Source organism: Carassius carassius, chromosome 4 (assembly GCF_963082965.1).
Source record: "Carassius carassius chromosome 4, fCarCar2.1, whole genome shotgun sequence".
NCBI classification, from domain to species: domain Eukaryota; kingdom Metazoa; phylum Chordata; class Actinopteri; order Cypriniformes; family Cyprinidae; genus Carassius; species Carassius carassius.
Window position 1 is genome coordinate 14,942,490 of NC_081758.1, and position 25,415 is coordinate 14,967,904.

At 37.4% G+C, this 25,415-nt stretch overlaps 3 protein-coding genes across 13 annotated transcripts in view; 2 read left to right on the forward strand and 1 right to left on the reverse strand.

The window, feature by feature from the left end:
• Positions 1–272: 272 nt before the first annotated feature.
• Positions 273–8,565, forward strand: LOC132137281 (endothelial differentiation-related factor 1 homolog). 2 transcript variants are annotated; one of them, XM_059547461.1, is made up of 6 exons: positions 311–468; positions 4,605–4,936; positions 5,363–5,414; positions 5,511–5,671; positions 5,761–5,854; positions 8,233–8,565. In XM_059547461.1, the coding sequence occupies exons 2-6, from the start codon at positions 4,823–4,825 to the stop codon at positions 8,292–8,294; spliced, it is 483 nt and encodes a 160-aa protein (XP_059403444.1). In that variant the 5' UTR covers positions 311–468; positions 4,605–4,822; the 3' UTR covers positions 8,295–8,565. The 2 variants fall into 2 exon arrangements, with proteins under 2 accessions (XP_059403445.1, XP_059403444.1); XM_059547462.1 differs by lacking the exon at positions 4,605–4,936 and having other exon boundaries at positions 273–468.
• A 1,087-nt stretch (positions 8,566–9,652) lies between these two features.
• LOC132137414 (putative uncharacterized protein BRD3OS) lies at positions 9,653–10,653 on the forward strand. Its single transcript, XM_059547473.1, has one exon. It carries the CDS (start codon positions 10,002–10,004, stop codon positions 10,254–10,256), a length of 255 nt encoding a protein of 84 aa, XP_059403456.1. The 5' UTR covers positions 9,653–10,001; the 3' UTR covers positions 10,257–10,653.
• Positions 10,654–11,114: 461 nt separating this feature from the next.
• LOC132137307 (bromodomain-containing protein 3-like) overlaps positions 11,115–25,415 on the reverse strand; it is a 33,261-nt gene continuing 18,960 nt past the window's right edge. For 4 of the 10 annotated variants that reach the window (XM_059547467.1, XM_059547463.1, XM_059547464.1 and 1 more), the window contains 5 exons: positions 25,308–25,376; positions 23,955–24,178; positions 19,697–19,986; positions 16,306–16,431; positions 11,115–13,472 (listed from right to left, as the gene is read on the reverse strand). In XM_059547467.1, coding sequence (XP_059403450.1) covers positions 13,351–13,472; positions 16,306–16,431; positions 19,697–19,986; positions 23,955–24,178; positions 25,308–25,376 — 831 coding nt within the window. In that variant the 3' untranslated portion in view covers positions 11,115–13,350. The remainder of the gene's footprint in view (positions 13,473–16,305; positions 16,432–19,696; positions 19,987–23,954; positions 24,179–25,307; positions 25,377–25,415) is intronic. The other 6 variants (XM_059547466.1, XM_059547469.1, XM_059547468.1 and 3 more) reach the window with 6 other exon arrangements.

The following is a 25,415-nucleotide window of genomic DNA, read 5'->3' on the forward strand; positions in this document are numbered from 1 at the left end:
AAGATGTTCTTTGGAACGTTCTTAAATAAATAAATATTTATTTAATGCCATATATACTTAATAAATGTCATTCCATTTTGTTGTTGCGTCAGATGCCATGCAGGGCAAATTAAAAGTGTTGATATTTCATATCGCAGATTATTATAATTTAAGACACAATTGTATACTTTATCCGCACCTTTTTTAATACACATACACACAATACGATACTCGTTAATACCATAGACTGTGGTTAATGGTTAATACACGTCGTTGTATGGCTTGTTGACGCGTGCCTCATACCCTGACGTATATCCGGTTTAGTTCAATAGCAGAGCAGGGGACGTGCCCGAGAAGTTGAACGGTCCGTTGTTGTCTAAAAATCAAACACTTCTGCAAATAATTGTCAACAACATGGCAGAGAGTGACTGGGATACAGTGACAGTTTTGAGGAAGAAGGAATCGGCTGCGCAGTCAAAGTCTAAGCAGGTATTTCACAACCATCTGCTACATGTTGACGTTATTCACGTTTGACAAACACATTGTTGCTGTGACCTGCTTTCAAATATTTCGCCTCAAATAACGCGCAAAATGGCTTTAATTTGTTATAAAGTTTCAAGCGTCGATCTGAGGATAAATACAGCAGTAATAATATTGTATCATTGGTCGAATTAGCCAGGACACGTAACGTGGTGAAGGCACTGATCGAGAGCTGGATTGCTTGTGACGTCATATTGGTATTTCCTAGACTTCCCATATAGTCTAATTAATTAATAGGAAATCATACAATTTTAATGATACAACCATCTAACAAGTCAGCGTTTTTGTATCTGAAGTCTCCCTGGTCATTCTTACAACGCAAATGTCCTAAGCATGTAAACGGCTATTTATTTAATATCGGGAATTTCGTATTAAAAAGTTACGTCCTTCTACATTACAGTGGCGAATATCAGATGAACATCAGGCGGACGAGACCCGCAACATATGTATTACAAATGACAAAAGGGCTCATTCTGAAATCTGAATAAAGAGTTATGCTTTGTAAAGGCATAATTTAAATTTAAATTTAATTTAATAAACTTTTGACATATAACAGGTAGTATAAAACATTAGGTAAGTTACAAAACTTACTCATTAGTTTAAAAATAACTTTTATTGAAACCAAGCTCAAAAACGACTCATTTTGGAATGTGCCATGTTATGATGTAATAGTGTGGCTAAGCACTGCCTCCACAGGAGAAGATCAACGCCTGCTTCTACGTCACTGCCTCTGTAGCCCCGCCCACTGATACGCACAATACTAGACAAACACAGGATTACTCCAGCACAACCATGCAGATGACATTACAAGACACTGTGTTCTGAAAAATAGTCTTTGAATTGCCTTGTGAACCTAAAGCCGAGTTCACACTGCACGATTTTCAAAGTAGTCGGTTCACTGTTCTTTTCACACTGCATGACTATCTTGGCCAGCATTCAGTCACTGCTGTGTTCATACTGCACGATGGATCGGCGACAAAAGGTTTCACACTGCATGACTTTACAATAGGAAGAATCACCGACAACTACTACTAGTGATGTGTCGTTTGTGAACGAATCGTTCTTTTTGAACGAATCTTTTAGGTGAACAAATCGTTCTCGTTCACTCAATCCACTGACTCATATTTCTCGTTCAGTGAAGTTCCTCCCTCCACAGCAGCGCGGCGCTATTAGCAGCGCATGCGCAGCTCAGTGAACCGGGTAACAACCATTTCATCCTGTCAAAGAATTACTCAACCTCGAGCCAATAGCCTTCGAGTATGAGATGTGACAGAGCATGTGATTTGTTGAATGTAGTGAACGAATACGCCCTTCAATGAACGAGGTTCATATGAGTCTGAACAAGATATAGAGATCTTATCGTTCGTGAATGAAATGACTGAACTGGTACCCATGTCGTTCGTGAACGAGTTGAATGATTTAGTACATCTCGTTCGTGAATGAAATGACTGAGAGTAAACAGGGTTAGTCTGCTATTTAGCATGTCAATCTAATATGTGCACATACTCTTGTTTTGATATTTAGCATACAGAACTCCACGTTTAATCCCCGATTTATGAATGTGAATTTATAATATACAAACTGTCTGACCAAACAATTAAAATGTTAATTAGGTAAGAAAACCTCGTGCTTTGTTCATCTGAACAACTTAATTAGACTTTATATATTGAATGCGTTTATGCACACATTTTAATAAAGCCAGATCAGTTGTTGTAAGTAAATACGTTCGTTGACTTAAGACATAACACATAATACACTTTTTTTTTGCCACCTGCTGGTATATTTTTGTGTAATATGAAGAAATGATCACTGAACGAATCAGTGAACTATTCTGAACGAATCATTTTGGTGAACGAACTGAAAATGAACGAATCTCTTGAAAGAATCATAATTTCCACCACTTCCGACAACTTTGTCTGGCACGCAAACTACGTTTCACAACTAAACCCACGGGAGATGTGACAAGGAAACAACGTGATATCATGCGTGCAAGACGGGAGTTCTCACGTGAGACTTGGATTATTATTAAAAATAATAGCCTGCAAAAAGCTTGCAAATACGAATTCCCTGTGCGCTGATTTGCAGCGAAAACAAGAAAAAGAAAACAAGCCATGCTTGCTGATATTGTGCTCTATAACTCCTCCCCGAACTCCCCGCTGCTCTGTATCTTGCTCTCTCATTGGCTATCGGTCATCGCTGATGTAGTTTTCAGCCAGAACACTTTTCACACAGCATGATTTTGAATCGCCGACAGGTCCAGATATTTAGCATGCCAAATATCTCATGGGCGTCGGCGACTCGTCTGCGATTCTCTCAGATCGCGTCTTTGCTCATTCACACTGCGTGATTGTCACTCGCGTGAACGAGCACCGATTTGCCTGTGATTTCGGGCATTTGTCGGCGATTTCTCAAAACCTGTCGGCGAGCCAAAAACTGGGCTAAAATCGTGCAGTCTGAACTCGGCTTAACACTTGTAAGGGAAACCGGTCAATTTAACTCAAAAGGAATCATTTAAGATTTTAAAGGGAATTTGGACAGAATCATTGTTTTATGGCAGATCACTGAATTGGCCAGTGATTTACTGAATGAGCAACTCTGCAATGGATATTAACATCCAAAACATAGTGAAAACACTTAATTAGCACAGTAACAAGATCGGCAGTTTAAGACATTAACTTGTAAGCAGAAAACACAAGATACTTCTCTTTTCAATATGAATAAGGCTTTATTAGATAAATCTAAGACATATAAAATAATCTAACACATGAATACACACATTCACACAAGTTGCAGAAAGATAGAAAGTAAGGAAATAATTCATTTCAGAGAATGAAATATTGGGAATGACGTATTGGGAAGCCAATGGTTGGGCGTTGGCTTAAGATGCATTGTTGTGGGCTGGCTGAAGTTTTAGACAGGCACTCTAAGTAGGCAAAACTTAACTCAGTACACAAAACTCTCAATGGGGAAAAAAATCTAAAGTAAAACAATAGAAGTAAAGTTGGACGTGACTAGGTGGCGTTTCTTCTCATCTTGGCTATGTAGGAGCAGCTGGCGTGCAAGCCAGAGCACACTCAAAGAGCACTAAAAAGCATGGCTGAAAGTGATGACTAAAAGCAAAATCTAAAAGCATGGCAACAGGCCATGACCAAAAAGCTAAAGAGCTAAAAAGCACAATTTGATGATGTCCTGAGTATTTAAACCGGGCTGTGGTTAACCAATTAGATATTGTCTTTGCTCGGGGTGTTGTGATGTTTGTCCTGCCTGCTCATAAATCAAGTGTTATCTTATCAGTCAGGTGGTCCGAGGGGGGGGGGGTCAATCCAAAGAGCTTGTGACCATAATTACTAACATGAAATTACATGTGATGGTCAGGCTGTGCATCTCTTTGACCATCAATCTTGAGTACTTGCCCAAAATTCTCCTTTCTGAATTGGAATTGTCAATAATTGTTCTTTTTTATTCTAATGTTGAAAGCTGTTCAAACTGCTAATTAGTGGACTTGCTTCAGACTTGTGGTGATAGGATTTGATTTAAAACATCCTGTGTCTTGAGCCTTTCTCTGGAATTCAGCTCCTCATTAACATTATACGTGTATCAGAGAACATTATAAAGTTATAAAAGATGTAGTTCATGATCCTATAATTCACCTTGTACAGGTATTCACCGTTTATGTAATTTTGTTTCTATTGTACAGTAGGTTAACTGCAAATGTTTCAATAATGATTTCTTCTACAAGAGTCATTTTGAAAAAGTGAATGATTTAAATGCTGCTCAAATTAGAAAATTAATCAAACATACATTTGACATTTTACTCTTATGGAAATGGTAATGCTATTAAAATGCCATAGAATTTGCACAATTTTAAGAGTCTGAAATTGATGTTGCTCAATCAGAGACAAATATACACATCATAACTTATTCAGAGAAATAACGCTGACTACATACGATATGGATATGCTTTATTTCCTAGATTTGAGTTTCAATACGACAGAGTAATATAGTAACAGAGGCCTGTGTTGTATATTCGAATCAGTTTCTGATACTAAAACCATGTATATGTTCATGTTTAATATCTCCTGTAGGGTTGGGGTGATAGACGATGCCATCGTTCATCACCGATGGCTGACAGACATCACGATGTTGAGCCTGCATCGTGATTCCCTGCATTCTGTCTCGCACACAGCTGCGTCCACGAAGCTTTCAAAGTTTACTCAACCGCGGACGGATGAGCTCGACACATGCATAGTATGCCTGCACTGTCGAATGCAGACCATCCGTGTGCTCACAAAAATTGGGCTGCATGCGGATGGCGTGTGCGGACACTTCTGATGACGACCCCCCCCCCTCTCCCCCACTCACAGATGTAATCATCCTTTGCAGTGTTTCACTGCAGACATCATCCGATGCCAATTTGGTAGACATCGTCCAACCCACATAGATAGAGAAATATATTTTGTGATGGATCAGTTCTGTCGTCAGTGCGCAGCAGACACACACTAAACAATTTCAATATATTGCCTATCCTGGCCATAAAGACCATAAACACTGCAGGTAACAAATGAAGTAAAAATGAATTTACATACACACATCTTAAAAACTAATCCTGTGTGACCGATACGCTTCAAATCGGGTGTTTTCAGGTCAAGGTCTTGGCTGTCAGTCAGAGATGCTCTCTGTCGATCAGGAATAGTAACACTTTCCACTGCCTGACACAGTTTAGAATGCAATGAGCAATCCAGTCATTTTAAAGATCAGTGGGTGGAAGTCATAATGATAATAACAGTCCACAGATGTTTGTGGAGTTTAGCTTTACATAAGAATAACAGAACATTTGTTTCAGGCTATTATATCTGCTCAGAGGAAGGGAGATGCCGTCGAAACATCCAAGAAATGTAAGAACATAAAAACCTTTCCTTATATAATCAGTGTGTTTGTTTTTCAGTTTTTTTTTTTTTACTGGAATAAAATGAATACTTTCTATTTCGAAGGGGCTGCTGGACAGAACAAACAGCATGTTGTGACCAAGAACACAGCCAAGCTGGACCGCGAGACAGAGGAGCTCAGCCACCAGAGAGTGCCTCTGGAAGTAGGGAAGGTGATCCAGCAGGGCCGCCAGAATAAAGGCCTCACTCAAAAAGATCTGGCTACTGTGAGTATTTGCCAGACTTACTGTACGATTCACCTTTGATTTCACCGTTCATTTGTAGTTATTTAAATATAAGTTTGTGTTTCTTGCAGAAAATCAATGAGAAGCCACAGATCATTGCCGAGTATGAATGTGGCAAGGCCATCCCCAATAATCAAGTCATGGGGAAGATTGAGAGAGCCATTGGTAGGTTTTAGATTTTTTTGAAACATACATCACTGTCTCATAAGGCCAGGACACACCAAGCTGACAGTCGGCAAGCATCTATTGTGCTAGGTATTTTGTTGTGTTCCACACGTTCGCTCTCGTCAGGCTCAAGCGGGCGGCAGTTTGCCCGATTCAATGAGTGAGAACTCTGGATGCTCAGACAGAAGGCAGATTTAATATTACATGATCTTAACCTAAGCATTCCAATATGCAAATATTTTCATAACAACATGAGCTGCTTAAAATGAAGAAAGTTATCAACAAAAAACCGATATTCAAAATGGTAAGCAAGCGCTGCTTTGTTTACATTTCATATATCTGCTTATATATCTTATATCCTTGTCTCAGTTTCTCCGTTTGAATGATAAATATATACTTCTGATAGCTGCTGATACAGACTATGGAATGATATTGCGGACATTATTCAAAAGGCATTGCAAATTGTATTTGCAATTGCGTTTTCAATTTATGGACGCATAAAATGTGACATAATCCAAACGCAAATGCAAATCGCGCATTACCGTTTTCATTTTCGATTAAGTGAACGCACAGTGTCTGCCAAATTTAAAATGGAAATGCAAAGTCCGTTTGCAATTGTGTTTTCCATATCTTACGAGCTATGAGCCTGTCATATTTAAATAGCAATATTAATTACCACATTTGCCTTTTCGCTCTCTCTGCACTGTGCATGTAAACTGCCAAAACTCAAATGGAATCGCAATACCTTTTGCATTTGAATTTCCAACGTCTACACGGAAACCTGTCAATCAAGTGACAGGGGTGGGGCCATTTTATTGGGCGTGTTTGCATTGGGAAGTGAAGATCGTACTAAAATGTACCATGTTTTTACTAGGGTAAATATAAGTTAACGATAGTGTTTATAATTAAGCCACAGTAGCCACAAATGTACAGTTGTCTGAGACGTTATGAAATGTTCTTTAATATCATGAACCATAAAATGTAGTCAGTGTTCTGCTATTGTTTATTTTCATAATAGTTAAACACAGGCCACACGTTAAGATGGTCACAGATCTGGTGCTGATTCAGTGTAGCTTGGTAGCTGAGTGGTTAGTGACTGTCATCTCTTATGGCATACCGTCTTTTAGCGCATGTTCGAAGCCCGGGCCAACACAGACGTTCTTTATTTTTTTGTTTATCCTACTAACTTCAGCCGCCAAACGGGCGATCATACAGTGAGGAAAATTGCAGTAGTCAAGGCGAGCTGACATGTTATCAAGTACGCTGCTGTTTGCAGGATTACCGGACCTGCGTCCTCGCAGACATCACACTCCCGAGTCGAATGCACAAAGTCTGAACTACTGAGGATGCAAGTCCGAAATCAGCGGCTGAAGTTAGTAGGATAAACAAAAAAATAAAGAACGTCTGTGTTGGCCTGGGTTTCGAACACGCGCTAAAAGATGGTATGCCGTTAGAGATGACAGTCACTAACCACTCAGCTACCAAGCTACACTGAATCAGCACCAGATCTGTGACCGTCTTAACTTGTGGCCTGTGTTTACTTATTATGAAAATAAACAATAGCAGAACACTGACTACATTTTATGGTTCATGATATTAAAAAACATTTCATAACGTCTCAGACAACTGTACATTTGTGGCTACTGTGGCTTAATTATAAACACTATCGTTAACTCATATTTACCCTAGTAAAAACATGGTACATTTTAGTACGATCGTCACTTCCCAACGCAAACACGCCCAATAAAATGGCCCCACCCCTGTCACTTGATTGACAGGTTTCCATGTAGACGTTGGAAATTCAAATGCAAAAGGTATTGCGATTCCATTTGAGTTTTGGCCGTTTACATGCACAGTGCAGAGAGAGTGAAAAGGCAAATGTGGTAATTAATATTGCTATTTAAATATGACAGGCTCATAGCTCGTAAGATATGGAAAACACAATTGCAAACGGACTTTGCATTTCCATTTTAAATTTGGCAGACACTGTGCGTTCACTTAATCGAAAATGAAAACGGTAATGCGCGATTTGCATTTGGATTATGTCACATTTTATGCGTCCACAAATTGAAAACGCAATTGCAAATACAATTTGCAATGCCTTTTGAATAATGTCCGCAATATCATTCCATAACAGACAGTTAATTCCTCTGTGTTAGTTTGAAGTTGGCTGTAGACTGAGCGGTGTGTTCAAGCGCATCTTTACGGATCCAGAAGCACACTGGCTTTTGTCGCCGCTAGTTCTTTGAAGTCGGTTTGCTGTGTTCCGGCCTATGAACTGTCTCATATTTTTTAAATACCAGGGTCATTGTAGAAATGCCCTATTTTGTTCTATAAATATTACTCATTGGGTAAATATTTTCTGTTTCTTTTTTTAGGCCTCAAGTTGCGTGGAAAAGAAATTGGGATGCCTCTTGATTCTGGCCCTAAGAAGAAATGAGTACAAAATCCTCGAAAGGTCCACCATTCACTGAAACCTTTCAGTACTTGTATGGTCTTTACAGTTAATCTTTATTAATTGCTGCATTACATCATATTTTCTCAATTCACTGGTGGACCAGACATGCTTATATTGCCACCTACACAAAAGGCTTTTTATCTAACGTTTTATGTCAGATGATGAAGACTTGGATTATTATTATTATTATTATTATTATTATTATATAATCAGCTTGCTCACTGCTTTGAAATAAAAACTTATTTCTAATGTCTGATGAAATGGTTCTGCACTTTATTTCCAGATAATGCAATTCAAGAATTCATCGTTTGGAGTACTGGGAACCTGATTTGTTAAATGCACAGTTTAATGTAAAATTTTGGGTTATAATATCAAACTTTGTTGTACTATGCAATTAAGCTTGCACTCGGAACCATTAAACGTTTCAGGTTTGCGGTCGGACGCGCATTCAGGCGGACGTTGTTGCCACAGGCAGCCGCTGGCGTCGGAGTTTAATCAGGGGGGCAGGGTTTCATATTTTTTTGAAGCCCCCCCTGGGCGCCGCCTTTGGCTAGCGGACCCCCACCTGCTGTTAGCATTCCATTGACTCACATTAATTTTGGCGCCACTTTAACCGCGAAAATCTTTACATCTGAGGCGTTTAAAGACTCCATTTGTCCATTAATTATTTCTAAAGAAACACGAAAATGTATAAAAGGCTCCATTGTCTTGTATCTTATGCTATGGTCCCGTAGAAGCAGTTTTTGTAAAATATAGGCTAATGATTGCGTCATAACCAGCGACTCTCTGTCGCACAGTAGAGAAATTACCGTATGGACAGGAGGAGAAGCTCGCAGGCAATCTTTTACTGTCTATGAGGCTATCGGGGGGGGGGGGGGGGGCGTAAAGTCATGGGAGATAATTAATCACAATACTTACCAAAATTTGCTCCTGGTCACGCTCGCCTTCTCTGTAAGATTCGGTGGGTGATTCAGATTTCTCTTGGCACAGCGATCAGAAGACTTACAGGTTGCTGACGTGACATCCACGTCATCAAGCTCAGTTTGAGTCTGCGCAGTACGCCCGACCCCCAGGAAGTGCGTCTTTCTTTTTTTTTTCTTCTTCACAATAAACAATAAAGACGTCTGACAAAGAAGAAAAAATAAATAAAAATAAAATAAAAATATGACATCCTCAAAATGTACAATATAAATCTTATTGTATTATAAAGTGGAAGTGCGTACTTCTAATTGACTTCATTTTTCTCCGTTGAATCCAATGGGGTCGCTGTGTCCATTTGCTGTGTCCATTTCTTTTACTGTCTATGAGTTTAACTATAGCCGCTGTTTTTTCTCGAATTATTACACGAAACGGTGACATGTTGGTCAAATGTGAATACTACAGAAGAGCGGGTTCTTACAAAACTATCTTGTTCAGATAATTCAACTTTTAGCGAGTTGTTCATTTTAAACTGCATGAAATCTCACCAGCCACTAACATGCGGAGAGGATTAGCATCAAAGCCTCGTTCTGATAACGCGCAACTGATCGAAGACAACCGTTTGAAGAAGAGGTTATGTTCTCACTACAACAAACCTGCTGCTTCGAGACACCTTACTAACGGCATGATCTAAGCCAAGACGACATACGAGATGTTCACCCTCTTGAAATAGTTAACAAGGCGTCAGCCCGCTCTTAAGCTTTCCTCGCGATGACGGAGCGCTGTCCTTTAGCTGAGAAGGCGATGTCGGAGGGCTACGCGCGGCTCCGCTTCAGGGACACGTCGCTGCTGGTTTGGCAGCAGCAGCAGCTGGAGCTGGAGAGAGGGCCTCCGACCAGTTACCTGAGCCGCAGTCAGAGCTCGTGCTACAGCCAGTACGGCAACCAGGCAGTTGTGGTTCGGGACAAAACAAGCCTGAAAGACTCCGATAGCACTGGACAATCCCGGATTTGCGCTGTTATGTGATCGTGGTATTCCTCTCATGACTGATGAATCGCTTCACACATATTTGTCAAGTAAACAGTACTGTGATCTGTCCACATATCATTGTTCAGAAAGTCAGGTGCTCGTGCTTACAATGAGATTCATGAACAATGCATCAAACAGTATCTTGAACATTTATGCAGTGTAGATGGAGGACCATTACCTGTTTATTAGAGTTACTATCAGTACTAAACCTCCGTTTAACCAACTGAAAATCCCAATTTGAACCAAGATTCAAAATGAGCACGTATTTCATTAGACTGGATATCCCAATTGAACAAACTACTAATTAGTGAAGATATGTTTATCATTGGTTGCAGTATTTTTCAGTGGCAAAATATAAAGTATCTACCAATCTCTGACTCTAGGCTACCTAATGCATTACCTTTTACTGTCTATGTGCATTACACGAGTGGCCCAGTGATTTATAGTTAAATATATATGTATTAACCACTACAATTTTGTAATGTGAATGGCACTTTGTTTTTTCCCCAAGGCAAACTGGTGACCAAATACAAACGTATTTATTAACATTGTTATATATGAAAGAGAAATCTTAATAATACAGTAATACAATAATAATAGACCCTTTAAGTATTTTGTTGCAAGCTATCGGTTTTTCACGTTTACCTTTTTGGAGCGTTGATGCCTCCAAAAAATGTTTAAATCTAGATTTATTCTAAATGACTTAAGATGTCACATTTTGACAGCTTGACATTACACTTCTCTAAGTATTTCTCATCTCAATCTTGCGTTTTAATGTCTTCTAAAAATACAAAATAAGTACAAATGAAAACATTAAGTGCACTCAAATATCTACATTGTAAAAAGACACTCCTATGGGTTTTTGTGATTTATTTACTAAAAACGAGGGGCTCAGTGTCCAAATCTCAGATTAGCTTATACATCAGATATTAGCATGTAAGTCTCTGCCAAAACATACTTGACAAATTCCTTTGACTTGCTGAACTTTACATATGCAGCGCTACCGATTTTAAAACTTTACTTGAAAGAATGACATTTACATGTTATAAACTGCTCAAAAAGTTTAAGAAATATACTGTAAATTGCCATGCAATACACAAATGTTCTCTCTCTTTCTCTCATAAAAAAAGAACTAAAATACTTAGACCCCAAGACAGAGTTGACGAATAAGTAGTGAATATACATTTATATCTGTAATTATATATCCTATGTATCTTTATATCTCTGTCTGCATCACGAAGCTCAGTTGCATTTACTGGACTCTGCTGGAGTAATTGAGGAACAGGAGCTGTAACAGAAATCATCTAAGAAACAAGGTATGTTATAGTCTAAAAGGAACAATGCAATACAGTGGTATAATGAATCAAATCAAAACATAATTTAAAGCATTGTACAAGTAAAAAAAACCAAAGAAGTCACTTTACATCAAAACTTTTTATGTATTTTCATGACAAAAAAAAAATCTATACACGGGCTTCAACTAGATCAGTTATACTGGACCCATTTTACTTTTTTTTTAGTGTGCCAACTAAACTTAAGGCAACAAGATCACATCCAATGATTTTGAGGGGTTCAGAGTTAAATTCAAGGCTGTTAAATGAAATAAAACCTCGCCAGTGCCACAAACCCAGTGAATGAGTGGCATGCAGCCACAAGAAAGAGAAAAAATAACCTCTAATAAATTCATTTTATATATATATTTATAAAGATGATCAGTCATGGTCTATTTCCAAATTATTCTGGATACACGGCAAGAAGTGTCTAGGTACCATTGAAAGTATTCAATACACCATTTGAGAAAAACTAAAGTAAAATAAAGTTATTAAAATCGAGAACATACATTTGTTGTAATACTTTCAACTAAAAATAACTTGTCAAACACACATCCTTCTGAAATCAAATCTAGCACTGCTGCTTGAAATCTTCTCTGAGAGAAATGTCCAATTCTTTTTCTTAACAAACATCTCCTTTAAGTGGCTTTTTGTCCAAGAGAGCTAGTCTTCACTTGGTTTTCCCCATTGAAGAATTTCACTAAGGCTGATTCACTCCAATCTGCAGTCTTGTGGTTGTTTTTAATGCCCATTCTTTTTGATACCCTCATTTCATACATACTGAATTTAAATTACAACTTTGATTGTCCTATGAGTGGACTTAGTAAAGATGAGGCATATCAGATAGAAAGTAGAAAATGAGAGAGTCAGGGCAACTACATATTAACAGTAAAAAATAAACTAAAGACGACAATCTGAATAAAAACAAACAAACGCATGAACATATGTTATAGATTAAAAACGAACAAACAAAAAACTAAATATCTGACATGATTCTACAATCAAATACTGAGCTTACAGAACTGGAAGTGAAATTTAGTTGAAATCGCCAAAATGATTGCGAAGCCTCTGAAAGCAGTTTAATAATGATACTGACCGTTTCCAGATGCAGTCTAGACTACTAGTGAACAATGCAGAGACGAATTTCTTACATTGAAACTGGTTAACTGGAAACATTTCTGTTGAAAACACAAATCATTCTGTGCCTTTTTGGATTAAAAAAAATAAATAGATTCTCTTAAAAATAGTAACAATGAAGAGTATTATCATAGTCCGCAAAATAAATGTGGAATGAGTTGAAAAGTCATGCCAACATGAGAGAACCACACCAGAGGGAGAGAGCCCATAATTCATTCTTCCTTCAGATTTGGACTTTTTGTAGCTACTCGATCAGTAAAATGCAGCCAGGCATTTGTCAGTTTTTCCACTAATGCATGTTTTCAGTATGGATCTAATGAGCAGCAACCTAAAAAAAAAAAACACACACAACCATTTCACCTCTCTCTTTTTTTTTTCTCTCTGGTGATACCAGGCGTTTCCCTTTGAGGGCCAGCAAGAACCTTAAAACTGCTTGAACTACTCCAACTCTCCTCTTTGTCTGAGCCAAGAGCATCCTATAAACTATTTTAAAATATCCTCTGCCATCTGCAATGCGTCTAGCTCTTTAGAAAATAGGCCTTCAGAGAGATACTATCGTGACAACACACACTACTCGTTAGAAAATAGAGGAGGTTGAAGTAATGTGACGCGCCGATTGGAGTTCAGTCTGAGTCACTGCTCTCGGAGCTGGAGCCGCTGGAGCTGCTGCTGCCCGAATCTGAAGAACTGCTGCTGCCACTCAGCCGAGATGGCCCGCCCCCCTGCGCTGACCCCGCCTTCTCTGCTGGGAACAGGAAAGACAAGTGATTGCGACCTTCAATATGTGTGAGAAAAACAAACACTGAAGGTGCATATTTTATGCAACTCATTTCCGTTAAGAACTTTGTCTCTATATAGTTATCTTAAATGCCTTTACCCACACCTGCAGCCGTGTGATATGATAAAGCAGAGACATGCATAAAGAAAGCAAAGAACTGGTCTCGAAAGGACAGAATAAATAACGTGCCCAACAAAGCAGCTGATATCAAGTGAAGTCAGTTAGTCACAGCACAAACAACCACATTCATCAGTTATTGGCCTCTAGCAGGTTTAATCATTTTAAACATTTTATGCTTTGTCTGAACCAGGGCTCAACAGCAAGGATTTTTTTTATGCCAGTAGTTCAGACTTCCCATGCTGGCCCCAACACACACACAGATAATAATTTAAATTATTAAAATAAATATTACATTTATAATTTAATATTTACCTGTATTCATTTGAAATTCTAATTTTAATTTTTTTAATAAAGTACAAAAATATCTAAATACATTACTGTTTCAAAGTTTGCAGTAAGACTTTTTAATCTTTCTGAAAGATGTCTCACCAAGGCTGCATTTATGTGATGAAAAAAAAAAAAAAAAATATATATATATATATATATATATATATATATATATATATATATATAATATTTTATTTATTTATTTTGTAAACACATTTTAAAATATATTTTATTTCTGTGATGGCAAAGCTGAATTTTCAGCTTAATTTCTCCAGTCTTCAGTGTCACGTGATCCTTTGATGATTTGGTGTTTAAGAGACAACGTTCAAAACAGCCTTGTTGCTTAATATATACATTTTTCCTTCTTTTTTTTTATACAGGATATTTCGATGAGCAGTTAAGGTTCAAGTAGAACTTCATAAGAACATCATTTATGTGAAACTGTAATCTTAACATTATAAATGTATGTCACTTTTGATCATTTAATGCATTCTAGGGGAATAAAAGTATTAACTTCTTAAATTTTTTAAAAATAAATAATAATAATAATAAATATAGCTGCAAGCAGCAATTACGGGGCCAAGCACTCCACCGGCAAATTTAGAAGCTAAGCATGGCATTGAGGACCACACCAAATGCAACAGTGAGCAATTACAGCAATTTTAGGATTCTTGTAATTGAATTGGCAAAAAGAATCATAAATACAAACTCTAGTAGCATAATTACCTGACTTATCAAGTTTGACCAATAGGTGGCGCTGTTATCAAATCAATTTGGTGTACTCTGTGTGACTTTTTAATGACACCCACAAAGTTTGGTGTCAATATGCCAAAGCATTCCAGAGATACAGCCTCAAGTGACATTTTGGCATTGTGCCTCAAATTCGTTGCAGTGGTATGCGAAAACGGTTTTGTCTATCGACACAAAATCGATAACTTTTTGTCAGCATAGTCTGAAGATGATCCATGTCAAATTTGGTGAAAATCAGACTAACGGTCTAGGAGGAGTTCGAAAAGGTAGGTTTTTAACATTAATCAAAATGGCGGACAGGAAGTATGGCCAATTTTCGCATAATTGGTATCGATGCTCTCGGCATCACCGAAAGAATATAGGGAGACCATTTTCATTTCAATAGTCTAATTTATTCAAAAGTTATTAGCATTTTTGTGATATTTCATTATAACTCTTGACCACAAGGTGGTGCTGCCACCAAACTTTTTGAGTACCTTCAGGGCATGGAGCCGAATATTTTTGTAATTATTTTTGTAACGATACGATGCTGCGTTCAAAAAATACAGCATTTTAAAACAATTCAAAATGGCCGACGCCTAAAATGGCTGATACGGGAAAATTGGATATCATTGGACTCAACATGACTCACTGAATCTAAAGAGACCAGTTGTGTGATTTTTGGCCAAACCGTTCAAAAGTTATTAGCCAAAATATGCATTTTTCATATCTCCTGATCGAAACACTGCAGGTAGTCTCAGGTCATGCTTATTATAACACATACCAAGTTTGGTCTCAATATGCCAAACCATTGCCGAGATATAGCCTCACATCAATTTTTGCATACTTTTCGTCAAATTTGTTCACGTTTCATTCGAGAACGGTTGGACTAATCAACTTGAATTCCATAACTTTTTGCCAGCATGGTCTGAAGATGATCTGAGCCTTCTAGGACGAGTTCGAAAAAGTAGGTTTTTCGAAAAATCTAAAATAGCGAAAAAACTAAACCTTGAGATTCTTTAATTTTGGGGTTCATTTGACTTGGCATGAGCCAAAATTTCATTTTCTGGCTTACGGTTCAAAAGTTATTAGCATAAAAATATTGAAATTTTGGCCAAGTGGTGGCACTAGAGAGTTGGAGTTAGAGACTTCAAATTTGTTATAGTTAATGTTGGGACTGTCCTCTATCAGTGTGCCAAATTATACAACTTTCCCGCAATCGGTTCTATGGGCTGCCATAGACTTGCGGCGGAAGAGGAAGAATAATAAAAAGAATCCTAACGGATACAATAGGTGTCCACGCACCTTTGGTGCTTGGCCCCTAATTACTGACCTCAAACTTATAAAAAGATAGACAGTTTAGATAGAAAATGATGGCAAGAGAGAGTCCCATCAAGTGGTTCGAAACTGGGGCCAGCAGTCCATCCTTGTTGTTGAGCCCTGCAAACTCTTTTCAGAGTGTGAACAGCATTACATATGTAAGTCTGACCGAAGCCATTTGATCAAGTTAGTCATTAGTGAAGCAAAAAGCCTATCCTTATCTCTGTTGTCTTATCCTACCCTCCTAAATCTAACCCAGTTCGGTCACCTGTCTGCTCACATCTTCACACTACCACACAGGTACCTTTTTTGGGTGGTTTCTTGTTGTTGTTCAGTTGTCCGCTCACGTCTTGTAGCCTCTTTTCTAACTCTTTCTTCTTTTCCTGAACCAGTTCCTCTTTAGACTTGGCACTCTTTTTCCCAGTGCCCGCTGCAGGAGACACACAGCGGTGACCGGTGAGTAACAGGTTGCCCTCGTAGCCCACCGCCGTGGCAACAAGCAGCAAAAAGCACTCTACTACACTGGTTTTTAACAAATTTAAGCTAAAGGGATCTATCAGGTTCGATGCAAGTTAAGGCCAAATGGCAGCATTTGTATACAACCAGAAAAAAATATTTAGACTCGTTTTTTTATATATATATATCTAGGTTCCATTAAGGCACTTACTAAAGAAGTGAATGGAGCTACTTTTTGTAAGATTTAAAAAAAATTATATATATATATATATATATATATATATATATATATATATATATATATATATATATATTATATATATATATATATATATATATATATATATATATATTATTTTATTAAACAAATATATAACTTCTGTTAAAACTTTTATATTTGAGTTTATTTAAAGGGATAGTTCACTCTCAAATTAAATTTTGATATGTTTTAGCTTACCTCAAGGACATCCAAGATGTAAGTTTTTTTGTTTCCTCAGTATTTCCCATTTTGATATTTTTAGGCCCAACCGTTCTTGTCTGTGACTCACACAATGGATGTCTATTGTCACCACTTCAAAGAGTAGGCACAGAGGAGTCAAAATTAAACAATTCCCCATCATAAGTACACATTGATGACCTAATACACGAAACGAGCGCTTTGTGTAAGAAAACGAACAGTATTTATATCATTTTTACCTCTTGTACACAACCACATCCAACTGATCTGAGTTCGCGAGTGCTTCCCGATGTGACGTGCGCGCGCTCTGGCTTATCAGTCTGCGCAAGCGCGAAAGCGCCGGAAGCGATCTCTCGCGCATGCACATCACTCATTGTTTACCACACGCTACGCCACCAATCTGCACTGTCTGAAATATAATGCAGTAATTGTAATAAATTAATGTTTATAATGCACCCTATAATCGTTGCGTTTATAAAAAAAATACAACACATTACTCACTCTATTGACAGCGTGCCATTGGGTCCCTCTGGCATTGGACGTCGCCTCCAGTTTATACGTGGCAAACTAAACACAACGTGCAAAACGCTGGGTCTCAACAGCGGAGAAAACTCAGGATCTTCAGTCAGGCAGGTCGTCTTGTTGTTGTTCCATTCGTGACAACATATGCTCTCCACTTCTGTTGGCATCTCACAACACTTGCTACTAAAACACCACCAATTTTGAAGAGATCTCTGTCTCTGAGGCTTGAAGACGTGTTGCTGCAGCGGATCGCTCCTGAGTACTTGGGTTGTTATTCTGTTTCAAATAAATATGGTTGTGAAAAAAATTCAACGTTGTCTATGGATATATTTAAATCGTCTTCCATTGCAATTTCCTGTATGTCTAAATATGTTTAGATCTTCACAGTGAAAGGTAGTACTTCCGAAATCTGTGTCAACCATAGGCAGTAAGTGTAAACAATGAGTGATGTACAAGCGCGAGAGATCGCTTCCGGCGCTTTCCGCCCTTGCGCAGACTAATAAGCCAGAGCGCGCGCGCACATCACATCGGGAAGCAATCGCGCACTCAGATCAGTTGGACGTGGTTGTGTACAAGAGGTAAAAACTATATAAATACTATTCGTTTTCTTACACAATCCGCTCGTTTCGTGTTTTAGGTCATCAATGTGTACTTAAGGTGGGGAATTGTTTAATTTTGACTCCTCTGTGCATGCTCTTTGAGGTGGTGACCATAGACCTCCATTATGTGAGTCACAGACGAGAACGGTTGGACCTAAAAATATCAAAATGGAAAATACTGAGGAAACAGAGAAACCTACATCTTGGATGTCCTTGAGGTAAGCTAAAACATACCAAAATTTAATTTGAGAGTGAACTATCCCTTTAATGGTGTTGTGATAAAAGTGAAATTCAACATAACCTTTAACAGAAAAGGTTAGTAAGCACTTTCTCATACATACTGTATATTGTTTACAACTTATTCATTTTCTCTATTGAGAAATAGATTTTTATCCATAACTTATAAACCTTTAAAAATAACTACTGAGATCTATGAGGTTTTTAGTAGTAGTTCAGGAGTTCTAGGAGTAGTTCAATGACATATGCTTTTGTTGAAGCCATCAGCCAGCATTATTTTAACTTATTTTTGAAGTAACAATGTGTGTAACATTGGAATTCCTGATGAAAAACTACATTACCCATGGTTCTGAAAAGAATGTCAATGTCAATGTCACCTTTATTTATATAGCGCTTTAAACAAAATACATTGCGTCAAAGCAACTGAACAACATTCATTAGGAAAACAGTGTCAATAATGCAAAAATTATAGTTAAAGGCAGTTCATCATTGGATTCAGTTATGTCATCTCTGTTCAGTTAAATAGTGTCTGTGCATTTATTTGCAATCAAGTCAACGATATCGCTGTAGATGAAGTGTCCCCAACTAAGGAGAAAAAAAACCTTGGGAGAAACCAGGCTCAGTTGGGGGGCCAGTTCTCCTCTGACCAGACGAAACCAGTAGTTCAATTCCAGGCTGCAGCAAAGCCAGACTGTGCAGAAGAATCATCTGTCCAGAAGAATCTCCACCAATCAGAGAATCGAGAGGAACAGTATTTAGCTTCCAAGTTCCAACCAGTGAGAATGACCTTTGTCTTTTTGTCTGATTTTCAAATACTTTTTGCTTCAAATCAAAGTTTTTAATGTGATTCACCACGTAGCTGGTTGGTTTGGTTCTTGGCTTAGAACTCTTTTTGGCTTCAAACTGACTTTTTAAAAAAACCTTTTGGGAAAATGAATGGTAATGAATTCCAGAACCATTGTGTGTGGCACTATTGCACTCCATTGAAACAGCAGTGTGTATTTTAACATTGATGGAGGGACAAGTGGAAATTACTTCTTGCAATAATCAGTATTAGGCCACAAATGCTGTCCAGTGAGCTCAACTATAAATCAACCCGGAATATTCCTTAATGAAGTATGAGTAGAGCAGTGTGCACATTAATTACATGTACACCGCTTTCAATTTGGAAATCTTATACTGATGTACTCTTTAAACCCTTGAAGCTTCGTTTGGAGGTATTAATAGGGAAAGCACATGTAAGATAATCCACCGAAAGTCATGCAACACATTGGAGAAGGTGAGTGCTCCCAGCTCAAAGGAGGAAATAGCACAGCCCATTTCAGCTTTTAGAGCAGACAGACCAGGCAAGAAAAGATAGCTGCTTGTCTCTAAAATACTGTAGTAGCAACACATCTGCAGAGATGGAAAAGAAAGGCACTTACGTATAGGTTTGCGCTGCTTTTTCTGTAAACAGGACTTGACGTATCGTTCGAGCTCACGCAGCGTGGAAGGCTTGAGCGTTTCGAAGTCGATCTCGATCTCGTCTGGGTTGGAGTCTCGCAGCGACGGCTCACGTGACTGGATGATGTGGACAACACGGCCCAGTTTCTCACCCGGCAAACGGTTGATATCCAGGCTGAGCTGCCGCTTCTCATCATAAGACATGGGAAAAGACTCCTCCTCATCAGACTCATAGTTTGCAGAGCCAGGTTTCCCCCCCTTTTTCGGTTGCCTGTGGATTGCAGAAAGGCTTGACCTTGACTCTACACATAAGACTGAACTGGCATGCCATGCTGAGATTGAGATCGTGACAGTTCGCTCGCATCACCACTACTACCAATAAATGGAACATTGTGTGTTATTGCATTGCTTTAACTTACACTAATGTCATATCTTTATTGTAATTTTAACCAACTTACACAAGGCAGACATTTACAGTTGGTTATTGGTTAATAATTGTGCCTGCTTGGCCTATTAGCAAGTGTGTGCTTTGTTGCTTTCCTTTCTGTGGAGCTTCAGTTTTCTATGGAAGCCTGTTTCCGCAGAGTGAGAGATACACTTTAAAACAAGAAATAACCTAACAGAGAAATAAGCTGCAATAATGAAAAGATAGCCACAATTATAAATAAAGTTATGGCAAGAGAAATAACATCAGTAAGATTTTTTTTATCCAGTAATGGAGCATTAAATTTATCCAAAATAAAATTACACACATTTACAATGATACAAAAGATTTTAGTTTCAAATAAACACTTTTTTTTGTACAGTTTCACAAAAATATTAAGAGCACAACTGTTTTCAACATTGATGATTATACTGTAGGAGGTTTCTTGAGCAGCAAATCAGTATATTAGAATGATTTCTGAAGGATCATGTGACACTGAAGACTGGAGAAATGACTGCTGGAAACTCATCTTTGCATAACAGGAATATTTTAAAGGGGTCATATGACGTTGCTAAAAATAACATTATCTTGTGTGTTTGGTGTAATGCATTGTGTTTATGCAGTTTAAGGCTCAAAAAACATTATTTTCCACATAATGTACGTTATTGTTGCTCCTCTATGCCCCGCCTTTCTGAAACACATAGATTTTTACATTATTAACGTTCTGAAAAGCGAGGTGTTCGCTGATTGGCCAGCTATTGAATGCATTGTGATTTGCTGAATGCCTCAAGCGTGTGATGGAAATGTTACGCCCCTTACTAGTGTTGTCACGGTACCAAAATTTCAGTATTCGGTATCGATGCCAGTGAAAATCCACGGTTCTCGGTACCAATTTCGATACCAAAGCAAAACACAAAAATACGCTAATAATAATAATAATAAAAAATTATCACTAGAAATAAAACCAATGCCATTCTTTATACTTATTTACAATTGTGTTTAAAGTTTTTCTACAAGTAATATAATTATGAAAAACAGTAAACAAGTTTCACCCAGATTTAATTTGTCTTTTAATTAATGAAATTCAAACACATTTTATTTTTTGCTATTAAAATTAAAACATGGAAGAAATATTGTGTGATTTCTTTCTTTAAAAAAAATTAAGTTTTATTAATTTTTTCAACAGTAGTAGCAGTATCACATACATTGTATTAAATAATAGTAATATTTCTAGCACAATGCCTTTATGTAAAAATTAACTTTTATTTTGACGGGTTACCGTGAATACCTTTAAATTGACTCTGGTTTTACTCAAATGAAACGGTAAAATGCTTGTGAAGTGACTCAGAACAGTTCTGGTGACGTTGTTTATGTATTCATGTCCTCACTGAGACGGCAGATACTGAAACTACTGCAAGCGTCACGAGCTTCAGTCTATGTAGTAAACAAACCCGCACGTCTCTGCCACTTATTCATTCACACACAGAACATGCAGGATTTATATTTCAACCAACTTTTGTGGCTTAATATTTAGAGACACTGGTCCATATGGAGATTTGATTTGATTAATTTATGCTAACTTTCACAAATTCCGTGACTGTCCATATAAAATGTAAGTTTCATTTTCATGACTGGATTTTGAGATTCCGTCTTCGTTTTCTGCTTTGTGGAAATCATAGCGCTGTATGCGTCAAGAACCGGGTTGATCGGGTACTTGGTACCTAAAGAAACCTGGTACCGTAACATTTTAATTTTTTTAGTTCCGACTTGGTATCCGAAGTACCGGGTCTTTTGACCACGCTACCCCTTAACATACTGTGATGCGGTCTTCTGGCGCCACGACACAAAACCAATAAAACCCATTACAAACGAGGCAATTGTTGCATCCAATGGGGACATAATTACTGATTATAATGACTTACAAGCTACAACTTTACAAGTTGCGTTGCATTGCATATCGCGCTATGTAAACATAAAACCAAACGAAAACGAAACGACAAACAACAAGTGCTACTCTACACTGCTCAAAACTCGCATTTGACTCATCAATGGCAAATTCTTTAAAAATTTAAATGTACTCACAGGCTGTGAGTCAGAGGCATTATACTGTCCTTGCCATGTTGGAATCGCCCCACTTTATAGAAACAGACTTTGTGCACAGACGCATTGTAGGCTACTCTCCCAGGTTCAGGAAACAGTCCTCCGTAAAATGTGCTGCACACATCTGAATTTTTGGGTTGAACTTAGGGCTGGACTATAATTCAATATAATTATGTATTATGATATAATTTTTTTCAATAATGGTGATATGATTTTTAAACACATTTCCGACATTTCAATAAACATTACCAGTGTGTTGAATACATTGATTTATTTGTGGTGTTTGACTTCGTTGAATAAACATGAACATGTTTCAAAATCAAAACACGTCGCGGGTGTTTATACATTTAATAAATGTATCTATGAAGAGAAAGGACTATCTTCAGAAAAGTTTCGTTGGCATTTTCATTTTATCTGATAAAGTAGCGTTCATGAGCGGAGCTGCTTTGATTACATCCGTTACCAGGGAAACCACAAGATCTACCGCTCTCACAGCGCCTCCTGCTGGCAGACAATCAGTTTGCATTTTTAATAATAAGCCTGTTTCCAGCAACATGTTTTTGTTTTCTTTCTTTTTTTCTGCTGCAATTCGGAACACTTTTCATACTCTTTATACTTGCTAAAGCATATTTGTTTCAGTCTATAAGAATAATCAGCCTACACTACTAATAAAAAGTTTTTGAACAGTAAGATTTTTTATGTTTTTATTTTTTAAATAATTCTCTTTCTGCTCACCAAGCCTTTATTTGATACAAAGTACAGCAAAAACAGTAACATTTTGAAATATTTTTACTATTTAAAATTGTTTTCTATTTGAATATATTTTAGAATGTAATTTATTCCTAATTTATCAAAGCTGAATTTTCAGCATCATTACTCTAGTCTTCAGTATCACAAGATCCAGAAATAATTCTAATATGCCGATTTGCTGATTATCAATATTTAAAACAATAGATTTTTTTTTAAATCTATGAAAACCTTTGTAACATTATACAGTATTCCATCCAAAAGCTTGGAGTCAGTATGATTTCTTTCCCGAAATAAATTATAGATAGCTATTAATACTTTTATTTAGCAAGAATGATGATAAAGACAATTTTATTGTTACAAAAGACTTCTATTCTATTCTATTTCAGATAAATGCTGTTCTTCTGAACTTTCTATTTATCAAAGAAACCTGAAAAAATTCTACTCCGCTGTTTTCAACATTATAAATAATTTTTGAGCAGCAAATCAGAACAACAGAATGATTTCTGAGGGATCACGTGACTGGAGTAATTATGCTAAAAATATAGCTTTGAAATCAGGAAAAAAATGCATTTTAAAATATTTTCAAATAGAAAACAGTTACTTTAAATAGTAAAAATATTTCAAAATGTATTTCTATATTTAGAAGAGAATTTAAAAACATAAAAAATCATCAAAAACTTTTGACTGGTAGTGTATGTTAAGTTAAATAACATTGATTGATTCTCATTTTCGTGAACATTTGGGTGGTGTTATGCAAATCTTCCCACATAGTGAAGTAGACATTTTGGGGCATGTTTAAACTAGGCATTTTTGGAGGGCGTGGACGAGTCTTAACTTTTATAAAGAATATCTCTTTCTTTGGGCTTGAGTTATGGTCACACAAAATCCATAACCACTATAAATGGGATAAAAAAATGCATCATACAGTTAATTGTAAATATCTCAACTGTAGAAAACAAGCTAACCTCGTGGTGGATGTGCTGTTGGGTTTCCGCGCAGTGGTCTTCTTCTGCTGAGGTTGCTTATTCGTTTGTGAGGACTTGGCCTTTTTCTCATCTTCTACCTTGACCTTGTTTTTGTCTTTGTCCTTCTCTTTGTCTTTTTTCTTCTCTTTCTTCTCTTTCTTTTTCTTTGGTTTGCTCACAGGACCCTGTGACAGAGCGGCTAGCTGTTCATGAACAGCCTTCAGCTGAGGAGGAAGGTGGAGGGAAAGGTTAGAAAGCAAGGGGATGGGGCATGCTGCATCGAGGCTAATGTTAAAGACTAGGATCTTAGCTGTGCGTGGACAGATAATGGGACTGGCGATGAAGGGAAGGGTTCGACGGATATTAAATAACATTTGTCCCCTACATATCTCCCATTTTAATGGAAATGCTCTCCCCAAAGAAGAGGACTCTTATTTTGAAACATTTGCCAAGCCCAGCAAAATTTTGTTCACTTATGAATTCTCCACAGCTGCTCTGAGAGTCACTACATCGGCTTTTTTTTTTATTTGAGAAAAACTACAGTCAAATACACAATGAAACTCAAAGATTAAATCATAAAACAGATTTTTTTTAGCTAGTCTGTGGAGTTATGAACAAGTTATGTTTATATAAATTCTCAAGGTCTAACACACAAATGGAAAGCATTTCCTTCCCCAATAATGGTAACAGAATATTGTGATAAATGTATTTAAAATTTGTATGAAGTTATGTAAAAATGTGTTTTTTTGCCATATTTCCCAGCCATAATTCACTCTATTTTCTAAATTCAAATTACTTATTGTATTGTATAGGAATAATCTATGCAAGTTTAATTGTTAGTTGTTTTTTTGTTGTTGTTGTAATCTGTTGACTATTTCTTTATTCTCCAATTAATTTATCCACTTAAACCCCTGCACTTTTTTTTTTTTTACAGCCAACTGCATGCCCATATTTAAATCTGCCTCTATTCAATCAACAAACAATGGACAGGATCAAATCCCTGCATTACACATTTTTTAAATGTGATAATCCATTCTAGTTCAGTTTAATGGCAAAATGAAACCTCCTTTAAAGAATGAAAAAGACTTTACCATGATGATTTGGAAGCTCTGGAGACCACATCCCGGCAAAGAATTTGGATTCTCACTGACAAATATGCCAGTCAATGTCATTCACAAAGCAAAGAGGGAAACAGAGCCAAAAGACTAGCTGAGTGACAAAGCAAGCTCACTTGAGGGAGATACCCAGCTCAAATACACCCCATAAAGCACCACCTTAACCCTCTACCGCTCAAATAAGAAGAATGAAGGAGTTAGTGGGGTGGGGGACCGGGAAGTACAAAATATCATTCACCTGAAAATGTTTGGCACACCCGTTTTTTGTCCCCGCCCTGTTACCATTGGGGTGCTCCACAGCGAATTGCTGGGAAAAAAGCCAAAGTGAAATCAACGGACAAAATAG

Bases quoted from the DNA above. Each gene is read 5' to 3' on its own strand.
- LOC132137281 (XM_059547461.1), top strand. From the start codon at position 4,823: ATGCGGATGGCGTGTGCGGACACTTCTGATGACGACCCCCCCCCCTCT. The intron at 4,937-5,362 runs GTAGACATCGTC...CATTTGTTTCAG, and splicing joins CATCATCCGATGCCAATTTG to GCTATTATATCTGCTCAGAG. The intron at 5,415-5,510 runs GTAAGAACATAA...TCTATTTCGAAG, and splicing joins CGTCGAAACATCCAAGAAAT to GGGCTGCTGGACAGAACAAA.
- LOC132137414 (XM_059547473.1), top strand. From the start codon at position 10,002: ATGACGGAGCGCTGTCCTTTAGCTGAGAAGGCGATGTCGGAGGGCTAC.